Source organism: Scyliorhinus torazame, chromosome 6, assembly GCF_047496885.1.
Source record: "Scyliorhinus torazame isolate Kashiwa2021f chromosome 6, sScyTor2.1, whole genome shotgun sequence".
Lineage (NCBI taxonomy): Eukaryota > Metazoa > Chordata > Chondrichthyes > Carcharhiniformes > Scyliorhinidae > Scyliorhinus > Scyliorhinus torazame.
The window spans coordinates 259,919,628-259,944,145 of NC_092712.1; the positions used below are offsets into that span (position 1 = coordinate 259,919,628).

The window sequence follows — 24,518 nt, forward strand, 5'->3', positions numbered from 1 at the left end:
GTAGCCGTCTTAACATTGGACAGTTTTCTGCCCCTTACAAACCTGTCTGATCTTCCCCTGCTAGCTCTGGAAAGCAGGGTTCCAGCCTCAGCGTTAGGATTTTGGCCAATAGTTTTGCATCTATGTTAAGCCGAGGGACTGGGCGATATGATACACACTATGTAGGGTCCTTATCCTTCTTCAGAAGATGGAGATGTATGCTCCTCTCAACGTCTCCGGAAGGGAACCCCACGCCAATGTGTCATTAAACATTCTCAGCCAAAGGGGTCAGCTGGTCCCCGAACTTGTTGTCGCAAAAATTTTACTGAGAACCCATCAGGCCCCGGCGTCTTCCTTGCCTGCATCTTACCCAAAGCCCTGCGGACCCCCTCCAACTCCAGCAACGCATCTAATGTTTCCCGCAACTCATCCCCTACCTGAGGGAACGTCATGTCCTCCATGTAGTTATCTTCTGCTCATCTTCTGGTGGCTCCGATCTTTAAAGTCCCTCAGAAAAGGAGCAAAACACCTCATTAACTTTTTCTGGGGTACAGACTAACCCATGCCCCAAATCTCGTATCTGCAAAATCTCCCTGGCAGCCTTCTGCCGCCGTAACTGATGAGAAAACAATCGGCTGACCTCCCATACTCATAGACCATCCCTCTTATGTGTCGCAGCTGTCTCACCACCCAGCCCGTAGACAGTAGGTCAAACTGCATTTGCAGCTTCTACTACGTGCTAAAATCTCGGGCGGTGAGTCACTCGCATATTCTCTATCCACCCTAAAATTTTGTCTACTACTTCCTGACACTCCCTTCTGTTTACCCTATCCAACTGCCACTTATATGAGATGACCTCTCTCCCCTAATTATCGCTTTTAATGCCTCCCACACTGTAGACGGTGAGACCATCTCATTTTCAATCAGTTCGATGTAGTTCTTCATGGCCCCCGAAATCTTCGGGCGGAACAAAGATCTGACAACAGATCCATGTCCAGCCTCCAATCCGCGCGCTGGTCGGAAATCACCTTCAGGTGTGGCGCGCGGTCGGAAATCACCGCCACCGTGCACTCCACAATCTTCACTCCAAGTACAAGGTTCTATCCATAACGAAAAAATCGACGCGTGAATGCACCTTGCGTAAGGCCCCCTGGGTACATAAACCACAAAAGCAGTTTGAGCAGGGTAGCTTTCTTAAAATTCATTTCCGGGATGTGTGGCGTCGCTGGTTAGTCCAGCATTTTTTGCCCATCCTAGTTGCTCTTCAGAAGGTGATGATGAGCTGCCTTCTTGAACCACAGCAGTCCCCGAGGTGTAGGTACACCCACAGTGCTGTTGGGGAGAGAGTTCAGGATTTTGCCCCAGCGACAGCGAAGAAACGGCTATATATTTTCAGGTCAGGGTTGTGATTGACTTGGAGGGGAACCTCCAGGTGGTGGGGTTCCCAAATATCTGCTGGTCTTGTCCTTCTAGATGGTAGCAGTTGTGGGTTTGGAAGGTGCTGTGTAAAGAACCTTGGTGAGTTACTACAGTGCATCTTGTAGATGGAACACAAGGCTGCCACTGTTCGTCAGTGGTGGTGGAGGGTTTGAATGCTTGTGGAATGGGGAGCAATCAAGCGGGCTGCTTTGTCCTGGATGGTATGAAGTTTCCTGATGTTGTTGGAGCTGCACTCATCCAGGCAAGTGGAGAGTATTCCATTACACTCCTGACATGTGTTGTTGATGGTGGACAGGTTTTGAGGGGTCAGGAGATGAGTTACTCGCTGTATGATCCCTAAACTTTAACCTGCTCTGGTAGCCACAATATTAATATGGCAAGCCCAGTTCAGTTTCTGATCAACGGTAATCCCCAGTATGTTGATTGTGGGGATTCAGCGATGGTAATGCCATTGGCAGGTCGAGGTCACTCGGCCCTTCAAGCCCGCTCTGCCATTCATTATGATCATGGCTGCTCATCCAGCTCAGTAGCCTAATATAGCTTGCCCCCATATCCTTTGATCCACTTCGCCCTAAGTGCTGTATCTAACCATTGTTTTGGACTCCACTACTTCCTGAGGTAACGAATTCCACAGGCTCACCACTCTCTGGGTGAAGACATTTCTCCTCATCTCTGTCCTAAATGGTCTACCTCGTATCCTCAGACTGTGGCCACTGGTTCTGGACACATCCACCATCAGGAACATCCTTCCTGCATCTACCCTGTCCAGCCCAGTTAGATTTCTATGGGATACCCTACCCCCCCCCCTCCCCCAATTCTTCTGAATTCCAGCGAATACACTCCACCGATTCAATCTCTCCTTGCACATCAGCCCTGCCATCCCGGGAATCAGCCTGGTAAACCTTCTCTGCCCTCCCTCCATAGTTGTTGGAGCTCCCTCGGATAAGGAGACCAAAACTGCACACCATATTCCAGGTGTGGCCTCACCAAGGCACCTGTATAATTGCAGCAAGACATCCCTGCCCATGTACTTGAATCCTCTCACCTGCATGCTTGTCTTCAATGACTGGTACCCAGGTTTCGTTGCATGTTCCATTCTCCCAATTTATGGCCATTCAGATAATAGTCTGCCGCCTTGTTTTTGCCACCAGTGTGGATAACCTCTCATTTATCCAAATTATACTGCATCTGCCATCCATTTGCCCATTCACTCTGAAGGATCTCTGCATCCTACTCACAGCCCACCCTCCCACCCAACTTGGAATCATCTGCAAATTTGGAGATATGACATTTTGTACCCTCATTAAATCATTAATATATATTGTGAATAGCTGGGGCCCTAGCACCGATCTCTGTGGTACCCCACTAGTCACTGCCTGCTAATTTGAAAAAGGCCCATTAATTCCTCCTCTTTGTTTCCAGTCTGCTGACCAGTTTTCTATCCATCTCAATACACTACCCCTAATCCCATGCGCTTTAATTTTACATGCTTATCTTTTATGCGGGACTTCGTCAAAAGCCTTCTGAAAGTCCAAATGCACCACATCCACTGGCTCCCCTTCATCAATTCTGCTAGTCACATCCTCGAAGAATTCCAGTAGATTTGTCAAGCATGATTTCCCCTTCATAAATCCATGCTAACGCTGTCCGATCGTGCCACTGTTTTCTAAATGCTCTGCTGTGTCAAGGGGCGATGGTAGGAGAAGGTCATTGCCTGACACTTTTGTGATGCGAATGTAACTTGCCACTTGTCAGCCCAAGCCTGGATATTGTCCAGGTCTTGCTGCATTTGGACATGGACTGCTTCATTATCTGAGGAGTCGTGAATGGTGCTGAACATTGTGCAGTCATCCGCAAAAATCCCGACTTCTGACCTTATGATGGAAGGGGGGGGGGGGGTATGGTTGGGCTAAGACACTACCTTGAGGAACTCCTGCAGTAATGTCCTGGAGCTGAGAAGCCTGCAAATGAAGAGGAGCTGAAAACTGTTGAATGAAATGAGTGCATTTTGCTCTATTCAAAAGCACCAGTGCAGAGGGATAGATCTGATTGTCCCTTTGTTGTGATTTTAAACATGGAGTGACATTTTCCAGTACATAAAAAAAAAGAGTAAAAGTGGCTCAGTCAAACAAAAAAGTCTCTTAAAAATGTGCACATTTCTCCTGTATTGTATCACTGCAGAAATAACATGAACACACAAACAATAGAAGCCAACGATACTAAATTCAGTCAAGCAGGCAAGAACGGCTTTTCTTCTCTCTACCCAATAATCTACCTGCAATATAACCTTGTCAATTGAGGAGTCAGCTTCTTATTATCTCCAAGGGATTATTCCTATTAACTCCTGTCTATCCGCCCTCCAATTTAAATTTTTTTGTTCCGGTTGAAATTTCTGACATAAATCTGTAGTCTGCTGTAATATTGGAGGTTTATTTTCTCCACCAGCAGCATCTCGTATAGATTTGTTTGTATCAGAATTTGAGGAACCTTTAGACAACTGAGGAGGTCCGCAGGGCTTTGGGCAAGATGTTCCTTTGGTGCAGTAGTTTTCAAATCAAATGCATTATCTTTTACGATAGATTAGTGTCAAAACACCAACTTGTCTGTTTGCATTTTCTTGGTGGAATTCAGCTGAGTTTATTTATCCTGCACCATTAAAATTAGATTTATCAGCATTTAAAATGTTTCACTGCAATGATTAAACAGACACCTATTTGAAATGTGGAGAGTGCGTGAAGCATGTGCCTGCACGTTGATTAAAGTCAGTAAGTGCTGCCCATAAGCATCATTGTAGTAGTGGTGAGTGCTGAAGACTTAAGTGGGGATTCAGTACGAGCTTTGTTCAATATTTTTGAGTCTGCTTGGAAATGGTGGAAATGAAATTGGTCTTCGCCAGTAGCAGACTTGCAGCAGATCGGATGCCTGTTTTAAACTGCTCAATTTTCTCTTCTGTAAAATCTGAGGGAAAATAATAATTGGGCAGAACGTAAAACCAAGCGCTGAATCACAATGAGCTTGTATTGCACTAAAAGCAAAGACCGATTTCACCCTGTTAATATGTGAATTTACGATCATTTATAATTATAATAATCTTTATTGTCACAAGTAGGTTTACATTAACACTGCAATGAATGTTACTGTGAAAAGCCCCCAGTCGCCACATTCCAGCGCCTGTTCGGGTACGCAGAGGGAGAATTCAGAATGTCCAAATTACCTAATAGCACGTCTTTCAGGACTTGTGGGAGGAAACCGGAGCACCCAAAGGAAACCCACGCAGACATGGGGAGAACATGCAGACTCCGCACAGTGACCCAAGCCGGGAATCAAACCTGTGATCCTGGTGCTGTGAAGCAACAGTGCTGACCACTGACATCCAACCCATTACTTCTGCTGTATTACGAGGATGAAGGGACAAACTGTATTGTAGCCAAATTTGCCAGTGATGCAGAGATAAGTAGGAAGTTGTGAGGAGCAATAAAATGGATATAAATAGGTTAAGTGAATGGGCAAAAAATTGACACAGTATAATGTGGGAAAATATGCGGTTGTCCACTTTGGCAGGAAGAAAAGAAAAGCAGAATATTATTTAGATGGAAAGAGACTGCAGAATGCTGCAGTACAGCGGGATCTGGGTGTATATGAATCACAAATCGTTAGCATGCAGGTACAGCAAGTAATTCGGGAGGCAAATGGAATGTTGACTTTTATGGCAAGAGGGATGGAGCATGATAGTCGGGATGTTTTGCTACAACTGTGCACTACAGGTACAGTGTTACCAATGTTCTATTGTGTACAATTCTGGTATCCTTAAGTAAGAATATATTTAGATTGGAAGCAGTTCAGAGATGGTTAATTATACAGAATCCTCAGATGAAGAGCTTATCTTATGAGGATAGGTTGAGCAGGTTGGGCCTGTACTCAATGGATTTTAGAACAGTGGTTCCCAACTGTGCCGTGAAGACCCCCCAGTGTGCCACAAAAAAAATTCAAAATTAATGTCGTTAAACTAAAACTAACTTGTCTTCTGCTCTGTGGTTGGCAAACCCAAGATTTGACTAATGTTTGGCCTCGCGCGCGCACGCCAGCTGGGAAAGAGGCCCATTCGCATGACCACCGGGGTTTGGAGCTGAAGACAAAGGTCCCATGCGCTTGCACAAAAAGCAAAAATCCTGGGAGAAGCGAGAGAGACGGGGAGAGGTTTTTAAATAAAAAAAACAGGAGGGGAAAGGAAGAAGTTGAGAACAAAGTTCCCAGTAACGGAAGAAGACAGAAAATAGGAGGTGTTCCTCCGTTGTTTTAATAGTGTAGAGGTGTGCCATGACATATAAAAGGTTTAGAAGAATGAGAGGTGAAATATATACAATTCTGAGGGGGCTTGACAGGGTGGATGCTGGCAGGATGTTTCCTCTCGTGGGGGAATCTAAAACTAGGGGGCACAGTTTAAAAGTAAGGTGTCTCCTATTTAAACAAATTAGGAATTTTATGGGAATATAAAGTATTCTGTTTGGCGCTGACTTGGCTGAGGAGTTGCCAGAAAGATGACAGAGTTAGGCATGAGTCTATCTTTGGGCTCCACTTCAAATTTTTGGCAAGGTTTACTTCCTTAGCTTTCAACCGTGCCAAGATACCCACAAGGCAATAGGGCTATTTGTCTGTAGTTCAGAGTTTAGTTCATGAGCACTAGGGTGTATCCACACACTGAACGTCTAAGGGCCTACGGGTTCCTCAAGCTTGGGGGATCCAGTTTCCGTGTGTCACAATGTGTTGTGCATTTGGCACTCAAATTTGCATTGTTCCCAGCCAGCAGTATAGGCCGAAAGTGAGAAGCACACTAACATGCAAAAAACAAAACCACACTAATTCTCTTCACCTGCAGACTAGACAAAACACTTCAACCTGTTAAACACCCATATAAATGTGTAATTTAAAGAAAACATGTGAAACTGTCTGATTCTCAGAAACCCTTTGTGACATTGCTAATAGAATTGCAAAAAAGCAGTTAAAGTATTGGTCAATTTACAACATTTAAGAGATCATGTCCCTCGTACATGTCAACATCGATTTGATCATTTGAACGGTCTGCTTCTGTGCTATAATGACTTTGACTCTTCATGAGTATTTTCAGTTGGTGCTTGCTGAATTTTTTAGGACCTCTCCCAGATAGAGATGGCTGTTCTACATCTGCAAACCTAGGCTGAGAGCTTGTTGGCAATTATTCGCAGGAGAGATATCATTGGTGAGCCTGATTGTATCCTTGCCAGATGTCCACTTTTCTGTCATTACTACTAGGTAGCAATCAGGAGTTGGGCCCTGCCTGATTCATTGTTACTTATGTGGTTAAGCATTACCGAGATGTGTTGCAGTATAGAACAGAACTGATGCTGCACCTTCTCGCCTTCATGACTGGTACCAATGATGACCTTGCCAGTTCAGTTCACTGAGCATAATCAGTTTCACCACCTTCCCACACCCAATTAATCCCTACCCCTATGATTTGTTAATTTTCTCAGTGTAACTTAGTTGCCAGATATGATAGTGAGTTTCACAGGCCGTGATCTCATGTCCAGCATCATGTTAGCTGATCTCACTTGGGAAGGTCATGCAAGGGACCACAGTTGTCCTCCATGCCCTTGGACTAAGAAAGGAGAAAATCCTAATACAGCTTTCGATGCTGCTCCTAATTGTGATTCCATGCTCCCATTGGAAAATGCATTTTGAGGACGACCAGAATCCGGTTTGGCTGTGATGGTGGCTTCAGTTGTGAAGTCTGTCGCATTTCCCGCTCGCGCACAAAGCAAGGTACCAGAGGATTGCTGCCTTTGAGATATTTGTGAGCAATGTACGTGGAGAAGTGGGAATGATAGAATTGTAATTGTTGACTTTGTCACTTTTTATCTCTTTGTTTGATGGTGATAGATTTTGTAAAAATTGTAACAAGCCCACCTTCATTGTTACTAAGTACTAGCACGATCTCAACAAAGGTTCGCCTCAAAACTTACACATTACTACTGATTATGTAGTGAATTACGTTTCCCCTAGACCAGTTTATGTTGGAGAGGTTTACAATAGTTCACAATAATGAAGTTCCACTCTGATTTATCTGATGTTAGTCACACAATAGGATTCCTGTGTTGATGAATGAGTCATGAGTTCTACTGCTGTAGATTAGTGAATGCCCATCAGTCGCATGACCTCCTGCAGTAACTAATATAGCCTCACAATATGTAACATTCCATGTATAGCACAGCAGCTGATTTGGAGTGCATTGCAACAGTCAACAACTAGGAGTTCTGAACGGTGGGGGGGGGGGGGGGGGGGGGGGTGGAGAGAGAGAGAAGGGGGATTCTTAATGACATCCTGTTTCGTGCGAGCAAAGCTTTTGGCTGTTTATGTAGTCACCAGAACTCCCTGAGATTGTGTTACAGCCAGTGGCGCATGCCCAGCAGTCAGATGTTTTTGAGAAATATATATATATATATAAATTCAACACACTTGAGATGTTCTCATGATAACTGTTGAATGACTTACTGCAGCTTTTGTCATTCAGGTTTCTGTTTTCTGTTAAATGAAATTCTGGATTTCTGTTCTTAAATTGACAACCGGTTTTCGATGGGTTCCTACAAAAGGTTTGGCCACAACTGGACTACGAAAACAGTGGCTGACTGCAGTGCAGTATGCACGTTAGAGTCTCTAGGGATTGAGCAGAAGTCTTTATTATCAACACTACTCAATTGATTGAAATTGAAACAAAATCTTATAACAAGTGCATTTGTAATTGGAAATGTAGAGTAATTACACCACAGAGGAGACCATTTGATCCATCATGTCTGTGCTAGCCGACAAGAAGCTCTCTAGCATAATCCCACTTTACAGCTCTAGATCGCTAGACCTCTATAGGTTACAGCCCTTCAGATGCATTTCCAAGCTTTTCCTTTAAATGTGATTAGGATTTCTGCCTCTGTCACCCTATTTGGGCTGTGAATTCCAGATGTTGCCACTCTGTAAGTGAAAGACATTCTCCTCAGCTTTCTCTAATCCTTATGCCAATTACTTTAAATCTGTGGCCCTGGTTATTGACCTTTCTGTGAATGGAAATAAGCCACTGTATGTAGTCTCTTAATTTTGTACACCTCAATTAAATCTATTAAATTAAGATCTATGGAAGAAATAAAGACCTTTAAATTGTGGATGCTAAGCCGTATGTGTAAAATTCTATCTGCAAACCATAGAACCAATGAAGAAGTGCTTGAAATTGAAAGAGTAAAAAAACTCTTTAAAAGTGACATCCAGAAAAGAAAATGTCAGTATTTTGGCCATTTGACCAGAGCTGAAAACCTTTTCTGGAGGGCAAATTGGAGGACAACAGAAAGGGGGTCAATGTAGCTGTACTGGGATGACTGGTATCATGGAGCAGTTGCAATGGAAGTGTGAGGATGGCGCAAGGCAGAGGAATGTAATATACCATGACAGCAGATCTCCTGGCGGGTGTATCTACAAGCAGCAGTAGCAATTAAATCTTCCTTCAACTTCTTGTGTTCCAATATCTAATAGCTAAAAGTCTTCATTCCTGACAACCTTCTCCTACATATCTGTACTCTAGCTGTGGCCTAACTAGTGTTTATACATTTATAGCACAATGTCCCTTCTCTTATATTCTATACTTCAGCTAATCAAAGATGACATTTAAAGCAGATAAGTGTGAAATGGTTTATTTTGCTAGGAAGAGGAAGTTGAGGCAACAATTTTAAGACAGATGCAGAGTGGAGAAAGCTCGACAGCATTTGTCAAAATAGAAGCATGGAGTACAAAAGCAATGAAATTATGCTAAACCTTTATAAAACCCTGGTTAGATTTCAGGTGGATTATAGTGTTCAGTTCTGGCACCACATTTGAGGAACAATGTCAAACCCTTGGATAGCGTATGGAAGAGATTTATCTGAATGGTACCAAGGATGAAAAACTTCCGTTTTGTTGCAACACTATAGAAATTGGGGTTGTTCTCCTTGAAACAAAAAGTTGAGGAAGTTTGATAAAAGGTGATCAACATTTTGAAAGGTTTTAATAGGGTAAATTAAGAAAAGCTGTTTTTCAGCAGCAGAAGAGTCTATAATAAGAAATCACAATTTAATGGTAATTTATAATCTTTATTAATGTCACAAGTAGGCTCACATTAACACTGCAATGAAGCTACTGTAAAAATCCCCCAGTCGCCACACTATGGCACCTGTTCAGCTACACTGAGGGAGAATTCAGAATGTCCAATTCACCTAACAGCACGTCTTTCGGGACTTGTGGGAGGAAACCGGAGCACCCGTAGGAAACACTAGGAGAACGTGCAGACTCCGCACAGACAGTGACCCAAGCTGGGAATTGAACCCGGGTCTCTGGTGCTGTGAAGCAACAGTGCTAACCACTGTGCTAAATAGGATTTCCTCACGAACAATCGTTGGCATTGCCCAAGGCACTATGAGCATAAATAGCATAGTAGTGAATCCCACAAGCATCTAATTGTGCATCTCTGATATAACATGTAGTGCAGACTTGGTGTTTCTGGGCTGGAATGTGTTTGCTCCAGTGCATTTTTGCACCAGCAATACGAGGAGAAGCATTGGTAATTTTCTTGTCACACCAGTTTAACTCCTTTCTTCACCCTGTGCACTACATGCCAAGTGTTTAAATTTCCACATATTCCTGTATTCCTTCTGTTTATCTTTAAACTTCCTAATTTGGGGGCTTCATTTTTTTCCTCTGAATTCAGCAAAATAATATTGAAATGAGTAAATTAAACTGTTTAACTACTAAATACCTACAACCTATTTCACAATGTGTAATGGTAAAATAAATTCTTTGGGCATCATAAGCTGCCCCCTCAGCATCTCCTGCTCCATGGAACAATTTTTGACCACCAGTACGTGATGCAGGGCATTGAAGGAGTCATTGTGCTGCTGGCAGAATGCCTTCCCACCAATAATGCAATTTAAATAATAATGACTGTGGACCTGCTGTTTCCAAGACACGCAAGTAGGTGGCACAAATGCTGGAAAAGTATCCTGATGTTGCTCGTTAGGATACAAAGATGAACTTCAACTGCATCAAACAGAGACCTGGATGCATGCATCATACCTGAACAGCAGTAAGCCAATGCTGCCATTGTCAGTTAAAATCAAGAACACATACATTTATGCTGCTATCCAGCAGTCACCTGAATTCAGCATTGCACTAGACTGGCACACATTAGTTTTAACAGCATGTTTAAGCTGCCACAGATTAGTCCTATCTTGATTTTTGTTTATGCACATTTTAGTGCAGCTTGATCTTTGGAAGGCTTTTGGTTCCTCTCTGTATTGCTTAAACCACACTGCAAAACATTCAACGCCTTTTTAAATCTAATTCATGTTTGCAAAAGATGGACCTTGCAAATCAGTGTAAAACATTCAATTTTGATGATTATCCAGCAAGCAAAGCATCTCTATTCTTTGAAAAGATAAATTTAGCTTCTGCTTAGACTGGGCTTTATAAATACTCCTAACAGATATTTACAGCCTGCATTTATTTTTATACTATCACTGGTCTCTGCGAAAGAGCTAAACATAGCTCAAGAAAATATCCTAAGTACCAGCCTGTGTTCCTTACTGAATACTCTATTAATTGTCCAACAGTTAAAACCATCCATTGTCTGTTAACATTGTTTTCTTTAGTTTGCATTGGTGTAGTATATAGCTTCCTCACGTTACTGCTTAGTATTGAGCCAATGTGCATTCGTGAGAATTTTTGAGATATTGTGATCTTCCTCTGTGCTGAAACTCTGCATTTAAATTAATTAGAAATAAGATGAAAATATTTATTTTATAGGAGCACAACCATTTCCAAGTTGTGATTTGGAAAGAAAAATGGTAATGAGATTTAAACCAGCAGAATGTTGTTGTGCATGCTGAGTCTTCAGTTTAGGCTGGTTGTAACTGGTTTTAAACAGTTGTATGGAATTAAGGCTATTATTAAATCACCTAATATTCAAATGGATTGCATTTGTTTTTGTGAACAAATGGTAAGGAACACCTTTCGCTTGAGGATTAAACATAGTACGATGTGACACTTTGACTGCAGGGCTGTTGTATTCCCCTTTTAAAACGGCTTGTAGCGCTTCTGGGAGAGACTGGGGAAGGGGAGGAAGGAAGAGCAAGGTAATAGAAAGAAACTGGTTTATCTCGGTGACTTGGAATTTACAAAACGTCTGATTGGTGTGAAGCTATCGTCAGGATATTTGTACAGTTCGTATTGCAATGATTTTTAATTTATATATTTGCTATAAATTTGGAGTGTCCTGTTTGCTAAATGTGAGGTTTTTAACCTTTCTTTACATTTCAGATTCCAGAGCAGTTGTGAAGAATTCTGGCTGGAAGAAATGATGCCTCATGCAGTTCTTGGATCATTTTGGGACGAACTGCCAGAAAGCAAATGCAACATCCTGGTTATCAAACTAGAATCAAAGCCTAACAGACACTAAGCAAGTTTTTAAAAATGAAATCCAACCAGGAACGCAGCAATGAATGTTTACCACCCAAAAAGCGGGAGTTTCCTGTTAACACCCTGCCCTTGGCAGACAAGGCAGTTGTAGCAGCTACTGTGAGTGAGAGCAGTCGCAGTGAAAACTTGGCATGGCTCGCCAATGTAGCTAGCAGCCAAAGCAGCGTGGGCATGAGATATGGACATGTCAAAGTAGCAGGTGAACCCTCAGTGGAAACTGGCTTACCGCTATATAAACCACTAGCGACTGCAGTGGACTACTCATCGCCTGGGAATGTTAGACCAACTCCAGGGTTAACACATCTTCGTGCTGTTTATTCATCTTCAGCATTAGCTCAATCAGGACCTTCTGCGACGCCAGTAGAGTATGCCCCCTTGCAACCTGCTACTTTTCAGTTTGTCGGGCCACCTTACAGCGGACCATACTCCAGCCCAGCTGCATTCGTCCCTTCCCCATTAATCTCCCCGACAGCCTCTAATGCTTCTGCCACTCCATCTCAGTATTCCCATCTAGAACCCTACTCTACAATCTTCGCCAGTATAGGTAGCCCATCCCAGCACAAGGTTGAGCAGCAGGTAGTCAGACCACACAGAATGATAACTGGGTCACCCCTACCAACTGTGCAAAACCAGTATGTGCAAATTTCAAGTTCGTCTCCAAATATGACCAGGCCCCTCTCCCCTGCAACAGTTCCCCTCCATTTACACTCTCACCCATCCCTGATTCCGCACACCCTCTCAGTCAGTACACCATCACAGGTGGTTCTCCAGTATGCAGATGCCGGATACCATGTTGCATCAAGGGAATCCATAAGGAAGGTTGAAGATAGCAGATCACATTTCGTTCCAAGAAGGGAAGTATCAAATGGCGAAATTGAAAAAAGCAGGAGATATGCCATTTCACCCAGCATAGAAATGAACATGGAAAAAGCAGCAAACAAGCCAGTTTCTCGGCACTATGAAATAAGGCATGGGACCCATGGGGTTGTTCACTCAAGTCCTGCTGATTATAATGCACATGAAACTTTATGCCCTCGAGCCTCAGTAATGATGATACCTAACAGTCACACGCCTACTACAGATCTGGAGGTCCAACAGGCCATAGACAGGGACAGCTCTCCTTTGACACTATATGATAAGACTAACTTAAATCATGGGAAGGCTGCGTTTTCTCCACATTCTGTCATCCAGACTACCCATAATCCCACTGAGCACCTTTCTATAGGACTACCTGCCAGTGCTGTGTACCCTGGCGCTCAACAGCCACTTATTGGTTACTTAAGCAGTCAACAGCAAGCACTTGGTTACCATGGGAACCTGCAACAACACCTGGTAATCCCAGGCAGCCAGCCCCTCCTCATTCCTGTATGCACTGCAGCAGTTGAAGCATCAGGGGTAACGTCTACAATAGTTACGACATCTCCTCAGTTTGCTGCAGTGCCTCATCCATTTGTCAGCACGGCCAGTCCCAAGAGCGAGAACTATCATCCTGAATCACTTGTCACACAGCCAACTTACCATACGACCGTCGTACAGGCCCAAGTACACCTGCCAGTAGTGCAGTCAGTGAACTCTCCTGTCGCAGCTTCTAATCAACTGCCTCCCTACTTCATGAAAGGATCAATCATACAGCTAGCTAATGGAGAGCTTAAGAGAGTTGAAGATTTAAAAACCGAGGACTTCATACAGAGTGCTGAAATCAGCAGTGACCTGAAGATTGATTCTAGTACTGTGGAGCGCGTTGAAGGCAGTCACACCTCCAGCTTTGCTCTCCTGCAGTTTGCAGTTGGAGAACACCGAACACAGGTATGAGTGACCAGGTCAACTGGAGCATTTTATGTTTCTTTGCAAAGAATAGCATTGAATAATAGGATTGTGTCAATCTTCCACTGATAGATTCACACAATTATGTTTTTGGGTGGTGAATCAGTAAAATGAATTGCCATCCAAATTTGTCATTTCGCATTCATTTCTTGCCAAATATCAAGCCGAGAGATGCGTGTACATAGTCACGTTGATGTCACCACGCACATTACTATACTTGCTATGGATGTCACTGATGTGATGACTGCACATATCAGAACTTAATTTTCAGTAGGAAAGACTGTGATTTGAATTTATTGGAAGGGATCTTGGAACATTAGGTACTATCATGCAAATGTCAAGTCTTTCATTCTTAGTGGGGTACAGAGCAGAGGCAGCATGTTAATGCAGTTACCAAAGTGGTGACCCCATGAAGGCAGACTATAAATCAAAGGCGAGCACAAATTACATACCATGGCACTGTTTACTTAAAACAAAGTCACAAATGTTCCCCATTGATGTAATCTCCAACAATTCTGTTATTCAATATCAGTGGCAAGTGTGGGGTTGTGGCCAAAGCAAGAAATATGCACTATTTAGTTAAAAGAAAACTATCTAGGTGTTAAATGTGCATCAGATGATGAGCCCCTTGAAAGTATTATCTGAGTACTGTGTGAGTAGTTACAAGTGGTCATTTAGCTTAACTGTGCTAATTGCATTTTTCCCCCCATATTTTTGAAATGTTCAAATTTATTTTTTGAACAGATTTTTCTTTCCATTTACCTGGATATTTGGAGCTCAAGTTTGGTCTAGTACCTTTCCTCTGTCTTTGGGGTGAGGAAAATAAATAAAACACCAGCTTTTTAAGTTATCAATAAAAACTGATTCCTAAGTGTGGAAATGTATCTACTGGTGCCATTAAAATGAGCTGACACAGAAACCACCCCATCTATAGGAGTTGGGGTTTGGGTTTCTTTGACTCATACAGTTTAGATGGAGCAGTGATGGGACTTTGAAGAGCAAAATGGTAAATACGTTTGAAAGTAAATAAGATCGGTCAACATGAAATTCTTAAACTGTTAAACACACGTTCAGGTAATTAATAAGTGGAAATGAAATTTTGATAACTTATGTTAAACATGAAATAATGTAGGCTTGGCATCAAATAAAACGTTAAGGTGTTCAATAATGTGCCACCTCGTTACCATTGACCGCCCTTTGATATCAAAGAAAAAAAGCCAGGACGCCATCTTGCTTATTTTTGCAGAGTTTTTTGATGACTGAAAACCTGTTTTGCTCAGAATCAGCTTCTGCAGATTGAACAGTGGATTCCAGAACCAAATCGTGGATCATGATTTTCAATGTTAGCTGTGCCACATCCCTCGGATGAATTTATTTGTCTTTTCCTCATAACTTTCACCTATGGCTCCAAATTGCTGCTTGTGAAACGCAGTGGTCACCCTCCGGGGGTGGGGATTGTAGGTTGTGGGAAACAACAAACCTGGAGGTCATTTAGAAGTATCACTTTAGATACAATATTAAATCCAATTTAATTCATGAAAGATTACAAGTTAGTTACAGATCAGGAAGATTACAGAATGTTTGCTGGCCCAGGGGATCACAAGGCAGTTGTGGATTGGGGAGATCACAAAATGGTTCCAGATCTGTAAGGCCATTAATCTCATTTTATGTCATCCATTAAAACTGAGTAGTTTTTATGCCCAAGAAAAATGCAACAGCATATTAGCGGAGGGTTCATTTAGCAAAATGCTATGAAAATGCAAAAGATCTGTGAGCACATGTGATGCATCCTTTTTTTGGGGGAATGGTGTGAAGTGCTTGAATTTAATCAGTAGTTTGGGCCTTTTGATAGACTAGTCTAGAAGGATTGATACGCTGATTCCTTTACAGTAGATCCTGTTGATATGCTGACGTTCAGACATCAGTATTCTTAGCTGTGAAACTTAACATATTAATCAGTTTCCACTGCATTGATCATTATCAATCACACGCTCACTTTTGATACCCCAAAGTTTATTACTGCCTCCCATTCTGGCCATGACCCTGATTTGGCACTCATCTCTGCCCTCTTAAGTCCAAGGGACGCAGACTTGAATACTATGGGGGACAACAACTGGTTTTGCTATCCATTGCCACATTTGGCTGGAGCACATGAAACACTGCTTCCTGCTGTTTGTGTCGTATTCCAGTTATGATCATGCTTCAAGCTCCTTGCCAGAGATGGACTTGTGTGCTTCCTTTTGTGATTCCACTCTCAGTTAATCTGTGTAAACCAAACGGTTCTGCGAAGATTTTCCTGCATGATACCTAAACTCCAGTGGTTAAATTATGAGGTGACATTACACAATCTAGGGCTGTGTCCCCTGGATTTAGAAGTTTAAGTAAGGGTAGATTTGATCAAAGTTTTCTGGATATTAAGGGGAACAGTTAGGGTAGATAGAGAGAAATAGGGCATCTGGAACCTTGGTAAACAGTGGAACAAATCTCCTTAACCAATGAGAGTAAAGGGTTAAGAAATAAACAGAATAAGGACAGAGATATGAGGTCAAATTAGTGGGCATTATCATCCAAAAAAAGTGTCATTTTGGGCGGGTTTGCCGGGCTGTTTCCTGCCAGCTTTTTGGGTGACATCCAGATCTGTATTCACCCACGCTCAGTCATTTTCTCATGGGTCAATCCCACATGTTGAATTTTTTTTCTGCAGTGAGGAATTAAACTCGCCGACCAAACCTAACGTCCTCAGAAATTGGGGTGCCATTTCGAAAGGATGCCTCAATGTCAAAGTGAGCTTGAGGGTCCCCCAACGGACAATGTGACCCCCATCCACCCGCACCCCTGCAGATATGGGAACCCCCTCGACCCACAAGGGGCATTCCCCCCCACCTCTCCGCCATTCAGTAAATGTTAGCGTGAGCCCTGACCACCCAGGCATAGCCCGTTTATAGGGTCGCTGAGAGCCCCCTCCCTGCCCTTTCAGGAACCCCCTCTTTAACGCCCCCCCCCCAAAAATTTCATGACGATCCCCGGGTGCAAGAGGGAGTTCCAGGGCCTGTCCTGTCCCCGACTACCAGGTGGGCCACAATGGCCTCAGAGACTCCTGGATTGGCTATTATGCCTGGCCTCTGCTTGTGGCAACTAGTACTAGTTGATGCCTAGGTGATGCCTTGCTGTTGTGACTGGTGCCTCCCAAGAGCCGGGAGAATGCAGCCTCAAGCCAACCACCTTCAATCCAGCCAGGAATATTTAGATGAGGCTAATGGTTCAGCTGGGCAAGATCCCGATCGCACCAGCCATAGCAGGTCGGCTGACTCGCGATCGGCCCAGTGCCTGGCACGAAGCCTGTCTTGGGCCACTCCTGCGATGCACCCAGCAGAACGGGTTTGGCCCCGGGCGAAATGCTGTGGGAAAACGCGCCCAATGAGTGAATTCAATACCAAATCAGGTGCAGAAAGAGAAGTAAAGGGAGGCAAAGAAAATGTTTTAAAAGTGAGAAAAATAGGAAAAGCAGGAGAAGTATATTTAAAACTTTGACGTTTTTAAAATCTCTCAATTTGCAACCAGAAGTAATGGAGACGCCTACTTTTATTATTTGCATTCTGGGCAAGAGAGATTGATTGAGACTCATTAACAGTTATCACATCATTAAAGGATATTTGCATTATTAATTACTAGTCCTGACTTTCTGACAAATTTACCTGGCAATTAAGCTGCAAATGCCAAAACGTCATGAAAAATCACAGAGAAGATTAGCGCAATTTGCAGTTTTCATGAAACCAACTGCCAGTAGCTTGTGACGAATGGCAATCCTTAATCCTTGAATGCTTGAGGCCGAGTCAGAGCAAGTTTGAGCTGCAATGGGAGCGAACAGATCACTTTTTCAAATAGAGTTCGAGAAAATTGGGGAAAATAATCCGTGATGTCACAGGAGCAGAGGTAAGTAGTTAAGTATTTATTTTTCTTTTGTTTTCTGGCTCTGAATTAGACCATTGATTTGAATAAAAACCAGGAAATTAAACATTTCAACCAGGGCAGGTAAAACACTAAGTGCATTAATAGTAAAAGTATTAGCAAAGAGCAGCTTCACCTGAGTGGAAATGTCATCAGGGTGAAAGGAAATTTGGTGTGTGTGGGAATTGGAGGTGTAAGGAGTGTACTTTATATACTTTTCACAGTAACTTCATTGCAGTGTTAATGTAAGCCTACTTGTGACACTAATAAAGATTATTATTAAAAAATGGTTAAATTAGGACTGTGGGCTAAGTTACAGTGACGATCTAAAGTATAAAATTAATTGTAATACATTAAATAAAGTTATTAGCTAGAATAGTTAAAAGCTATGAATAGACAATGGAGTGATATTCAAATTTGGAAACCTAGTTAGTTAAATGAAATACAACAGAGATGGCAGGGCTCGTAAAGTGTTGCTTCTGTAGCAGGTAAAGCTTGTAAACACCAGTGTGATCCACAATAACTATATCTGCAATTAGTGTCTGCAGCCGTAGAAACTTAGCTCCAAGTTAATGAGCTGGAGTCTGAGCTTCAGGCACTCATTAGTCAGGGATGGAGAAAGTTACCGTGACACTTTATTCCAGGAGATAGTCACACCCCTTAGGTTAGGCACTTCAGATTTGGTCTGTGGTCAGGGAAGGGAGAGGGTGTGGCTATGAGTGAGGCAGACATGGGGATCCAGAAGGCAGCACTGCATGAGCCTCAGCCATTGCATTTGAAGCCTGTCTGGATGAAAGCATAACTGCAGGGAGGAAGAGCAAACTGACCATATTCCGTGGTGTAGCGGGTCATTCAAGTTGGGAGAGTAAATGGAATGTAGCAGTGGTAGGGGACAGTTTAATTAGGGGGATAGATCTTGTACTCTGCAGCTGAGAGTGAGTTTTGCAAAGGCTGTGTTGCTCACCAGTAGCAGGATTAAGGGCATAGACCTGGGGCAGGAGAGGAACTTGGGATAGAAGAAGGTTCAGTTGTTGTAGTCCACGTAGGTTCCAATGACAGAGGTAGGACTAAGAAGGAGGTTCTGCCGAGGAGTATGAGCAGCATGGGGTTCAATGAAAAGTCAGAACCAAAAGGTGATAATCCCTGGATTACTAAAAGTATGAGCAAATTGGCTTGGGGTCAGTAAGAGCAGAGAGTTGAATGCTTGGCTGAAAGATTGGTATGGGAGAAGAGTGTATCAATTCATGGGACACTGGCACACTGGGGAAAGAGGGAGCCATGCTGGGACCAGTGTCCTAACAAATCAAGGAACTAGAACTATAGGTAGGGCTTTAAAATAAATAGTGGGGTGGAGCGATCATTCATGGGGAAATTTAGAAAGTTAAAGAGAAAGGACAAGGCAATAACAGTGTATATGGGTCATGATAACCAGAGTGTTATAAGTGGGGACAGAGCTTACAAACATGGATTGCGCCAGGCAATAGGACCAAAGTTGAGAAAATGGTAAAAAGCAATGACTTTAATCTTTGTACAGATTAGACAAAATAAATTGGTAAAGGTAGTCTTGAGGACAAAGTTCATGGAGTGTACTCGGGTCAGATTTGTAGAACCAACCGTGGAACAGGCTACATAGAGCAGTGTTTTTCACAGTTTTTTCCTGGGACCCACTATTGCCAACCAGCCAATCTTCGCGACACACACTACTTTTGCTTTCCTTTAATGCGAAAGAGGAGCCTGCTTGGTCCTCACCATCTTTAATTCTCCACCCTTCTGCCAATGGGAGCAGTTTCTTCCTCTCTGCCCTCTCCAAACCCCTCATGATTTTGAAAACTTCTATCAGATCTCCTTTAAACCTTCTGAAGTGGATAGCCTCGGCTTCTCTATCCATGTAATTGAAGTTCCTCATTCTTGGAACCAAAGATTCTCATGGATCTCTACTGCACCTTCTTTAATGCCTTTCCGAAGTGTGGTGCCCTGTGTGCACTGCTCCAGTTGAGGACAAACCAGTGTTTTGCTCTGAAGAAGAGTCATTCCAATTGTGTTTTTTTCTTCACAGACGCTGCCAGATCTGAGTTTTTCCAGCCTCTTATTTTATTACAGATTTCCAGCATCAGTATTTTATTTTTATTTTATACATAAATGTTTTACCATAATGTCCTTATTTTTGAACTCTACACCCCTATTTCTAAAGCCCAGGATCCTGCAAGTTTTATTTACTGCTTTCCACACATGCCCCCGGGTTCTTCTGTCCTTGAAACCCTTTTAGAATGGTTTCCTTCATTTTATATTGTCTTTCCTCATTCTTCCTACGAAAATGAATCACTTCATATATCTCTGCCGTCTGCACACCAATTTCACTAACCTGTTTTGAAGTTTTACATTATCCTCAAAATTCACAATACTTCTCTCAATTTTTGTCATCTGTAAAATTTTAAATTGTGCCTTGTACAACAGGGCCTAGATCATTAGTACATAACAAAAAAAGCAGTGTTCCTAACACGGATCTCTGGGAAACTTGCTATAAACCGTCATTTGTTTTGCCAGGGCCCCCTTTTATTCCATGATCTCTAACTTTGCTCAGAAGCCTGTTATGTGATGTACTTATTCAAATGCCTTTTGGAAGTTCACGTACACCACATCAACAAATTACTCTCATTCACCTTCTCTTCTACCTCATCAAAAAACTCCAGTCAAGTTAGTTAAATATGATCTGCCCTTAACCATTCCATACTTACTTTCATGAATTAATAAGCATTTTCCCAAGTCAAGTCACTATTCACTTTGTCCTGAATTATCATTTCTAAAAGCATTCCCACCACAGCGACAAAATTGATTGGCCTATGGTTAGTTGTATGGATTACCTTTACACTTTTTTGAACGAGGACCATAAGATGTAGGAGCAGAAACGGGCCATTCGGCACATTGGGTCTGCTTCACCATTCAGTGAGATTGTGACTGACTTTTTTTTAACCTCTTTGTTTTAAATAAAATGAAAGGCAGCATTTCAAGAGTTTACTTGATCACATTAAGTACCTAAATGTTGGAAGAAAGAGGTGAAATAAAGCGTCTGGAAACAGGAGAAACCCATGATTTCTCTCTTAGGCTCTGACCAGGAGAGCATCCCTGCTGTGCCTATGGATCTCTTGCATCTATCTGAGATAGTAGACTGGGCCTCAGTTTTAAAGTCTTCTCTGAAAGGTGATATCTCTGTCAGTGCAGCATTCCCTCAGCACTGCACCGGAGAATCATCCAGGGTTTTGTGGTCCATGTTTGTTGTGGGACTTTGACCAATCACTTTCTGACTCTGAGACTCTATGACACTGAGTCATAGCCATTCCCTGAGTTGAGGAATCGGGGCCAATGTGTACAATAGGCCAAAAAAGCTTCCTTTTGTAATGGAAATGAATGTTTTGAGTCTTTTCATCGTTAATTGTTATACTTTGCAACCCCCCAAAAATGTTGATTTGACGTGAATCCTAGGGAACAATCAAAAGCCACTTTCTCACTGCCCATAGTGGCTCAAAATTTGAACTGAAAGAAACACTATCACTATGCATTTCTTATTATTTCACCCCGCCTCCATCACTCTGAAACTTCCAGTGTTTCCTCTGACTCACTACATGCAATGGCATTGAGCTATTTGTAAAAAAAAAAGCAAATATTTGGTAGTAGGCAGGAACTCGGCCTCTTGGCTTTTGTTGTTATTTATGAGTCACTGGCAATTTGTTCTTCGAACCATTCAATTTGAATCTGCTCTTGTATGGGGCAAACTATTCAAAAAATGTTTTTTCTTTATTTTTAAAAAAATTTTAGGGTACCCAATTATTTTTTCCAATTAAGGGGAAATTTAGCGTGGCCAATCCACCTTTCCTGCACATCTTTTAGGTTGTGGGGGTGAAACCCACGCAGACACTGGGAGAATGTGCAAACTCCACACAGACAGTGACCCAGGGCCGGGATTCGAACCCGGGTCCTCAGCGCCGTAGGCAGCATTGCTTGCCACTGTGCTGCCCTCAAACTATTCAAAAAATAATTACTCTACATGAAGGAAGTAGCAATTGCCAGAATATTACTTTGTTAACAGCAGAGTATTAGCCAGAGCCTCTGATATCATGACCACTCCAGTAGAAGAGACTTCCTATCACCCAGAGATACAAACAAGACTATCTAAACTCTTTATTGATAAGTAGCCTGTTAAGCTGGTACAAACCCATTGTAAGAATTATATTGCTTATCTATTAAGAAAGAGGCTGTTGTAGTGGGAAAACTTGCCATGTGACATGTAGGTGGTTTTCCGACCCCTAAGTTGTCACATTCCAAGGTTATTTATGATTCTTGCAATACGTTTTTAACTTTTTGTTTGTTCCAGCCCAGTAAAATCTGTGGAAACTACCTGTAATGGCACATTGCTATTCTGATAGCATATATCACTGGAAATATTTTTTCACTGAAATATTTCCATAAGTGATAAAAGTCTGATATACTTGCAAACCTGGGGTTGTTAGATTTGTTGCCAAGGCTGTTTATATGTGATGATTATGTCCTTTTTTTAAAATATAAAAGGCACAAAATGCAACTACTGAACTAATGTTGACTGCCACAGTTCCTGCACACTTAAAGGCAGATAACCTAAATCTGAATTGATGTACTGAATTGATCCAGTGGATTATTATGCATCCCTTTCGACTACCAGAACTGGGATTGAATTAAGTCAAATGGTCTTTGACAAAGTAAGTTAGAGCAGCGGCCTAAACTGAATTTCCACAGGGATAAATTCACATTGCAAAATTGGCATTCATTTGTCAGACTCACTTGGATGCCATCAGGAGAGCTGGTGCAGAAGATCTAGTTATCATATTCAGCATAGCGTTCAAGCATTTTGTGCAGACTGGACAAAGCTTCACTCTGCAACTAACCCATGTTGCCTAACCCGAGGATAATTGATGATCATTCTACATTCCCAAAATAGAAAAATGTACCAGTCCTCAGCATTAACATCTTTCAGTTTAATGAAGTTTTTAAAAAATCATCAGAGGATAAACATAAAATACTTCTGTACACACTTCTATGTTATGTAACCTGTTGTATTACCCGTAAGATATGCCCTTTGTAATCCATCTTGTTCTGTCTCAACTTCCCTACCTAACACTTAGTACACTGGATTATGTCATGGAGTATGCACTCACACTCACTCACTCAATCAATCCCTCCAATCCCTCTACCCTGTCTACTCAGTCATTCACCAACTGCCGATGAGACATGGTTCTCTGGCTTCTTGCATGGTCTTAATACCCAAGACAAAAGATTTGACTTCCTGTATCTCCTTTTCCAAAGCAACACAATTGAGGTCAGCAGAAAAATCAAACCTATTTGTCTGCAGCAGCAGGCCCAGATACTTTATTCATTTATTTCTTTGGCAGAAGTCACTGGACACATTATGTTGAATAGGTTATTTTCTACCAGAGATTAGGTCAAGTACAACAAGGATGAATGATGGAAAGTTGTGTGTTGAAAATGCATAACTGGGTGACAGCTGACTTGAAGAATATTACAGGGTGCGTTAGAAATGTACAGTTGAGTGTCATATCTGTTGTTTATTCCTTCTGCAACATTATCCTTCACATAACAAATCCTCTCAAAAGTAAAATATACAGTAGAAATGTGAGTATTTGCAATAAATATGCTTTTATTTTTGTTGCAAATCAACTCTACCTCCCTCGTGCTAATGTAAATAGTTGTAGAATATGCAGACATATGTCTCTGATCCTCTTTGCTGCACAGCACCTGAATTGATTTTGGAGTAAGTACGTATACATGTTTGACATAATTCTTAGTTACACATCCTTTGTGCCCTGTACCAAAAAGTCTCCCTGTAAAATGCAGCGAAGCATAAAACCACAAATGTGTATTTGTATATATCAAAAATATATTGAGCAGAGCTCCTGTGTACAAAACGGTGTGCGGCCTCAGCCGCGTGTTCCCCGTTGAGGCTCCTTTTACAATGCGAGTCATGTTGTATAGCCACGTGTTTCTCGGCGCGCTCGCTATGAGACTTGTTCTCAATTAGTTGAATCGAGCCCGAAGTTACACCTTTGCCCCGCCACCAGCAATTCCACCACAGGCTAGAGGATCTATTTCTATGTTGGACGTTTACATCATACACAAGTCTCTATTATAAATTTGGACATAGAAATTGGAAAGAATGTATGGACTATAATAAATGGATAATGAATTATGCCTGCATGTAATGGGTGTTTCTCTGGTTGGCAATCAGTAGCTCGTGGTATCCCTCAGGGATCAGTGTTGGGCCCACAATTGTTCTCAATTTACATAGATGATTTGGAGCTGGGGATCAAGGGCAATGTGTCCAAGTTTGCAGACGACACTAAGATGAGTGGTAAAGCAAAAAGTGCAGAGGATACTGGAAGTCTGCAGAGGGATTTGGATAGGCTAAGTGAATGGGCTAGGGTCTGGCAGATGGAATACAATGTTGACAAATGTGAGGTTCTCCATTTTGGTAGGAATAACAGCAAAAGGGATTATTATTTAAAAGATAAAATGTTAAAACATGCTGCTGTGCAGAGAGACCTAGGTGTGCTAGTGCATGAGTCGCAAAAAGTTGGTTTACAGGTGCAACAGGTGATTAAGAAGGCAAATGGAATTTTGTCCTTCATTGCTGGAGGGATGGAGTTTAAGACTAGGGAGGTTATGCTGCAATTGTATAAGGTGTTAGTGAGGCCACACCTGGAGTATTGTGTTCAATTTTAGTCTCCTTACTTGAGAAAGGACGTACTGGCACTGGA

General features: G+C 42.2%; 1 protein-coding gene across 7 annotated transcripts in view; it reads left to right on the forward strand.

Moving 5' to 3' along the window:
- atxn1a (ataxin 1a) overlaps positions 1-24,518 on the forward strand; it is a 470,336-nt gene that overhangs the window by 423,310 nt on the left and 22,508 nt on the right. For 6 of the 7 annotated variants that reach the window (XM_072509608.1, XM_072509607.1, XM_072509606.1 and 3 more), the window contains one exon: positions 11,785-13,749. The exons of the other annotated variant lie outside the window; for it this stretch is intronic. In XM_072509608.1, the coding sequence (XP_072365709.1) occupies positions 11,938-13,749 (1,812 nt within the window). In that variant the 5' untranslated portion in view covers positions 11,785-11,937. The remainder of the gene's footprint in view (positions 1-11,784; positions 13,750-24,518) is intronic. 7 annotated transcript variants of the gene reach the window in all.